The 7,081-nt window shown below is 40.2% G+C and overlaps 2 protein-coding genes across 2 annotated transcripts in view; one reads left to right on the top strand and one right to left on the bottom strand.

Annotated features, from left to right (window-relative positions):
- Window positions 1-233: 233 nt before the first annotated feature.
- On the top strand, window positions 234-662 carry LOC121368840 (protein kintoun-like). The gene has a single exon (XM_041493588.1). It carries the CDS (start codon window positions 234-236, stop codon window positions 660-662), a length of 429 nt encoding a protein of 142 aa, XP_041349522.1.
- Window positions 663-5,679: 5,017 nt separating this feature from the next.
- The window catches only part of LOC121368841 (stabilin-2-like), a 138,038-nt gene continuing 136,636 nt past the window's right edge, over window positions 5,680-7,081 (bottom strand). Inside the window, exon 41 of the mRNA XM_041493589.1 lies at window positions 5,680-7,081. This exon is cut by the window's right edge and continues 713 nt beyond it. The gene's annotated coding sequence lies outside the window, so the exon portion shown is untranslated.

Raw genomic sequence — 7,081 nt, forward strand, 5'->3', positions numbered from 1 at the left:
TTGGGGGGGGGGGGGGGGGGGGGGTCTACCACGTATTTTGTTCCTCCAAAGTAAACACTTTTATCAAGTTATGAATTATTTAAAGTTCAGAATTTCAGCTATATAATTGAGCATGTATGTATTTATAGGATATTAAACTAGCTTCCATTTCGTATCATAACATTATGTTTATATTTCTGTAACTTTTATTTTATTTATAGGCGCCATCCTTCTGATGCACATGACTCCTGTAAATGGTCATGGTGGTCATGGAGGACATGGCGGTCACGGACACGGCGGACACGGACATGGCGGACACGGCGGTCACGGACACGGACACGGCGGACACGGACATGGCGGACACGGCGGTCACGGACACGGCGGTCACGGACACGGCGGACATGGTCATGGTGGACACGGACACGGTCATGGCGGACATGGCGGACACGGTCATGGTGGACACGGACATGGCGGACACGGACACGGCGGACACGGACACGGCCATGGTGGACACGGTCATGGTGGACACGGACACGGCGGACACGGACATGGCGGACACGGACATGGTGGACACGGCGGACACGGACACGGCCATGGCGGACACGGACATGGACATGGTGGACACGGCGGACACGGACACGGCGGACACGGTCACCATGGTTGAATTGGTACTACTTGGGTAAGATTCTCCGTTTTAAAGCCAACCATTATCTATCATGTATTCTACCAACCGAGTTGTCCAACTCTCAAACTTGATGATTTTTCCGACAGAGTTGTCCAACTCTCAAACTTGACGATTCTTCCGACAGAGTTGTCCAGCTCTCAAACTTGACGATTCTTCCGACTGAGTTGTCCAACTCACGAACTTGACGATTCTACCAGCCGAGTTGTCCAACTCACGAATTTGACGATTCTTCCGACAGAGTTGTCCAACTCTCAAACTTGACGATTGTCCTGACTGAGTTGTCCAACTCACTAACTTGACGATTTTTCCGACAGAGTTGTCCAACTCATGCACTTGATGATTCTTCCGGCTGAGTTGGCCAATTCACGAGCTTGACGATTGTTTTAACATTAATTAATAGTATGCGCGCTTCTTTTGACTTGATTCGAATCTGCACAACCTCTACAGCTCACAACATTTAACTGATATTGTATTCGATTAGAAAAAAGTTTGAAAGTTTTGTTTTCTTTAACGACACCACTAGAGCACATTGACTTATCATTGGCTATTGTATGTAAAATATTTGGTAATTTTGACATGTAGTCTTAGAGAGAAAAACCCTCTACATGTTTCCATCAGTAGCAAGGACTCTTTTATGCACCATCCCACAAACAGGGTAACAAATACCACGGTCTTTGAAATATCAGTGGTGTTGCACTGGCTGGAACAAGAAATAGCTCAATGAGATCCACTAAGAGTCGTTTAGAAGAGTTGGCAAACATTCATTCGTAGAGATCGCCTACCAACCTGGTTTTGCCCATAGTCTGTTACGTTGTTGTAGACTACAAAACATCAAAATGTGGACAATAAATGGACAATACTTAGCTACGTAACACGAATATATCTGCTTGCTCGATATTAGGATAACTGAGAGGAGACGTTTACATGTATATCTGTAGCTGTTTATGAAAGATCAGGCCAGTTGGAAAGAGATTTAAGCGGTCTCAAACGCAATTTTACAATAACCTAAAGAGCAAACTAGCAATTTTTTTATGACAAAGTTTGACTGTTTTAAATCTTAAACATGTAGGCATGAGGTGTGGCATCACAGGTACATACGAGTCTACCTATAAAAATATGTTTGCTTGGTAAGTATGGCCAACAAACACTTTTTAATCATCATGTAAAATGACCGTCTTCTGTTGTTTTTCAGAACCGTTGTTGATCTCCTGTTATTCATCATGAGAACTGAAATGTCGCGCTGGTCGCGATATATGTTTTATTGTATATGTAATATATGTTTAAGTGATAATAAAAAGAATCATGTATGTTAAAGTTTGAGTGTTTCATCGTCTTTTTTATATAAAAGTATTACCCATGGTACTTGATGATTGTACTTTAAATCGATTCATATTGCAAATGCTCACAAGAGAAATACTCACAAGACATATTGCTCACAAGACAAATGCTGACAAAACTAAACCTCACAACACTAATGGAAAAACGACAAATGCTCACAAATGTTTTGAGTAGAAGTCACAAACTAGGAACTATAATAACAAAAAAATTGAGCACATTGATTTATTATCATCGGCTATTGAATGTCAAATATTTGGTAATTTTGACATATAATTTTTCCATTAATAGCAAGAGATCTTTTATATGCACCATTCCCCACACAGGATAGCATATACCATGGCCTTTGATATTCCAGTTATGATGCACTGGCTGGAACGAAAAATAGGCCAATTTGACCCACCGACAGGGATCAGTCCTAGACGAACTATAATGAAGGCACGGTCGGAGCAGTGAAGGGTTCGGCCAAACCAGCCCTGAACTCAAATCCTACATCAAGCGATAGATGGCGTCCGTACGAACATCGGTAACATCCACACGATGAGGATGTCTTCCTAAAGTCCCAGCATTACTCCCAGAACTCGTCATCACCGAGGAGTAGCGTCTACGACGATGATGTCTTCCTACGGACCCAGCATCTCTACTAGAACTCGTCATCACCGAGGAGTAGCGTCGACGACGAGGATGTCTTCCTACGGACCCAGCATCTCTACCAGAACTCGTCATCACCGAGGAGTAGCGTCGACGACGAGGATGTCTTCCTACGGACCCAGCATCTCTACCAGAACTCCTCATCACCGAGGAGTAGCGTCGACGACGAGGGTGTCTTCCTAAGGACCCAACATCTCTCCCAGAACTACCGGCCTCAGTGGCGTCGTGGTAGGCCATCGGTCTACAGGCTGGTAGGTACTGGGTTCGGATCCCAGTTCTGGCATGGAATTTTTAATCCAGATACCGACTCCAAACCCTGAGTGAGTACTCCGCAAGGCTCAATGGGTAGGTATAAACCACTTGCACCGACCAGTGATCCATAACTGGTTCAACAAAGGCCATGGTTTGTGCTATCCTGCCTGTGGGAAGCGCAAATAAAAGATCCCTTGCTGCTAATCGGAAAAAGTAGCCCATGTAGTGGCGACAGCAGGTTTCGTCTCAAAATCTGTGTGGTCCTTAACCATATGTCTGACGCCATATAACCGTAAATAAAATGTGTTGAGTGCGTCGTTAAATAAAACATTTCTTTCTTTCTTTCTTTCTCTCCCAGAACTCGTCATCACCGAGTAATAGCGTCAACGACGAGGATGTCTTCCTAAGGACCCAGCATCTCTCCCAGAACTCGTCATCACCGAGGAGTAGCGTCAAGGACGAGCATGTCTTCCTAAGGTACCAGCATCACTCCCAGACTCATCACCACCGAGGATTAGCGTCAAGGACGAGGATGTCTTCCTAAGGTACCAGCATCACTCCCAGACTCATCACCACCGAGGATTAGCGTCAAGGACGAGGATATCTTCCCAAGGTACCAGCATCACTCCCAGACTCATCACCATCGAGGATTAGCGTCAAGGACGAGGATGTCTTCCTAAGGTACCAGCATCACTCCCAGAACTCGTCATCACCGAGGATTAGCGTCAAGGACGAGGATGTCTTCCTAAGGTACCCGTATCACTCCCATAAACTCGTCATCACCGAGGAGTAGCGTCAAGGACGAGGATATCTTCCCAAGGTACCAGCATCACTCCCAGAACTCGTCATCACCGAGGAGTAGCGTCAAGGACGAGCATGTCTTCCTAAGGTACCAGCATCACTCCCAGACTCATCACCACCGAGGATTAGCGTCAAGGACAAGGATGTCTTCCTAAGGTACCAGCATCACTCCCAGAACTCATCACCACCGAGGATTAGCGTCAAGGACGAGCATGTCTTCCTAAGGTACCAGCATCACTCCCAGACTCATCACCACCGAGGATTAGCGTCAAGGACGAGGATGTCTTCCTAAGGTACCAGCATCACTCCCAGACTCATCACCACCGAGGATTAGCGTCAAGGACGAGGATGTCTTCCTAAGGTACCAGCATCACTCCCAGACTCATCACCACCGAGGATTAGCGTCAAGGACGAGGATGTCTTCCTACGGTACCAGCATCACTCCCAGACTCATCACCACCGAGGATTAGCGTCAAGGACGAGGATGTCTTCCTAAGGTACCAGCATCACTCCCAGACTCATCACCACCGAGGATTAGCGTCAAGGACGAGGATGTCTTCCTAAGGTACCAGCATCATTCCCAGAACTCGTCATCACCGAGGAATGGACACGAGTTTATGGGAGGGGCAATGCTAAGACCGTTCCTCATTCACAATGCCTTGAAATATTAAGCTGAAATTTTGGGTATTTGTGTACAAGTTCATCATGTACCATTACAGATCATGTTCGACTTTCATAGCAATTGAAGATACAGAGACGAAATTTTGTCTATAGTTTTATATGTACTGTTACAGATCAAGTTTAACGAGACATGTATTGCTTTAGCACTACCCTCAGAATGCTTTTTATATGTATAGGGTTAGAGGGGTGGGTTGGACATAGTCTAGTGGTCAAACACTTGCCTGATGCACGGTTGGTCTAGGATCGATGCACGTCAAAACCTGGTGGATTTTTTCTCATTCCAGCCAGTGAACAAAGTCTGTGGATGGTGTTACTAATGGATAAAATGTAGCGGGTTTCCACTCTTTAAGATTATATGTTAAAATTACCAAATATTTGACATCCAATAGCCAAAGATTAATAAATCAATGGGCTCTAGTGGTGTTGTTATACAAAACAAATTTTTAATTTTGTTTAGATCAGGTCCGTACCAAACTACTTTCATAATAAAACCATGAATAAATATATCAAATTTGAGGAACTACATGTTTGTTTAATTCAATCAACATTTTATCTGTACAAGATATATAATTAAAGGGACATTCCTGAGTTTGCTGCATTGTAAGATGTTTCCGATTAATAAGATATTTCTACGATTAAACTTAGATATTAAATATATTTTCTTGTTTAAAATATCATTATCTGTATATTCAATATGTTTCTGGTTATCTTAATATTTGTAAGAAAGCCAAACTGGATTTTGTCTTCAAATAATTTTGTATGTACGAAAAAAAATTTTTTTAGGAAATAAAATGAAATTTAACCTATTACAAATATTACAACGACCAGAAACACATTTAATCTACAGCCACTAATATTTTATGCAGAAAAATATATTTGATATTTAATTACAATTGTTAAAAAGATTTTGTTAGTCAATAACATCTTAAAAATTGCTGCAAACTCAGGAATGTCTTTTTAACTATCCAAAAATACTTGTCTTCAAAAATCCCTAGAAGGGGACAGGGTTTCAGTATCCAGCCTATGAAGTATTACACCATAACAAAGTTAACAGAACAAAGTCATTACATTTTCAAACTAATTTATTTACTCAACCAGCATATCAAATATATTCTAGAATTTATGTGCACAAAATATATACATTATTACTACTGTGCATAAATTATTATCAACATGTGCAAAAATTGTAATTAATCTACTACAAAACATTTATTATAAAAAATGTTTATGGCCGAATTTACAAAGCCTTTTTATGTCTTACATACGTGTAATTACACACATTTACACTGCTTAAACACCTGCGTTTAAGAAAAACATGCTTTGTAAATTCAGCCCTCAGTTTTAATACTAGCAGTACAAATCAAAATTGTAATGTAGATTAAAATACATGTGTATTTATACAAATAAAATAAAACAATTACACTCTATCCAGTGGTATACATTTACTTAACAATCATGTTATCAAAATGAATGACATGGCTTACAACATTCAACATAAATTCTGTACCTTTGCAGGCAGTGTTCAGGAAATTAGGTAGGGGGTCTACACCGAGGTGAGCTCAGGTTTGTAACGTGGTTTGAGTCATACATTAGATAAAATAAAATTAGCTTTGAGCAGTGGACCTCAACTCCCCCCCCCCCCCCACACACACACAGCACCACAACCCCTGCACATGCACCTGTTTTGTATATACATGTAATTTCACTACCTACCTTTGGTGTATTTTTGCAGTTTTCAGTTTATCATCTTTTTTACCAGAATCATAGAACAAAATTAACAAAATTAATAAATTAAAATGTCTTTTTATCAGGTTTATAATATTTAAAAGGAAGTTTATTAAATTTGTTTGACACATTATTCAAAGCAAAAACTATACAATTCTTGGGTGTCTCAATACTAATGCTGCATACCTCTGAAATACAGCTAATCATAAAAAAAATCCTTTTTAAACAGATAAAGTCCAAAGGTCTGGACCATTGGTCTATTATGATCTTCTTGAAAAAAATTCATCAATATATGCCAAGATAATTTTTCAGTATCTATCCATCTTTTCTAAAAAGACATGTCAACCACACAAAGTTCATCTTGAATTTTGCAAGTGAAAACCCCCAGAAAATACTGTACGGTAATAAGGGAACGAGGTGGGGGGCTTATTTACAAATAAGGGCCTAATTTCTTAAATGCTGTCAAATAGGCGGGGGGCTTTTTCAAAGACATGGGCTAATTTCTGGTCATATATGGTAAATTCTTACAGTACAGTACATGAAAGCAAGAAGTTTTGTGATCACAATCTAATTAGTCTTTGAAGATTCGAATATATTTTAAACAATAATGGTATTGAGGATCATCTTAATCATCTTTGATATGAAGTAAATTAACCATAAAATTTTAATTGGGACGATATGGAAGAGATATTTGGAGCAAATATTTACTCTTGTCAGTTCACCTAAATTGCCCATCACTGATGTTTAGAGTAATGTGTCTATAAACATTTATTTAACAATTATTGCATATGAAAAAAAAGAAGAAAAAAACTGTCGATAGTGATTTGTCCTGGTCAGACAATGTCTGGAGTTCTGCCCAAAATAGGCATGTCCAAACCTTAAGTATACTAATATATTAATGGAGAACTGTATGCTACCCATCTTGTTTTGTTTTTAATAGCCCTAATTTATGAAACATTTATACACAATTTT

The sequence above is a fragment of the Gigantopelta aegis genome, chromosome 3 (genome assembly GCF_016097555.1).
Source record: "Gigantopelta aegis isolate Gae_Host chromosome 3, Gae_host_genome, whole genome shotgun sequence".
Taxonomy (NCBI): domain Eukaryota; kingdom Metazoa; phylum Mollusca; class Gastropoda; order Neomphalida; family Peltospiridae; genus Gigantopelta; species Gigantopelta aegis.

Bases quoted from the DNA above. Each gene is read 5' to 3' on its own strand.
- LOC121368840 (XM_041493588.1), top strand. From the start codon at position 234: ATGGTCATGGTGGTCATGGAGGACATGGCGGTCACGGACACGGCGGAC.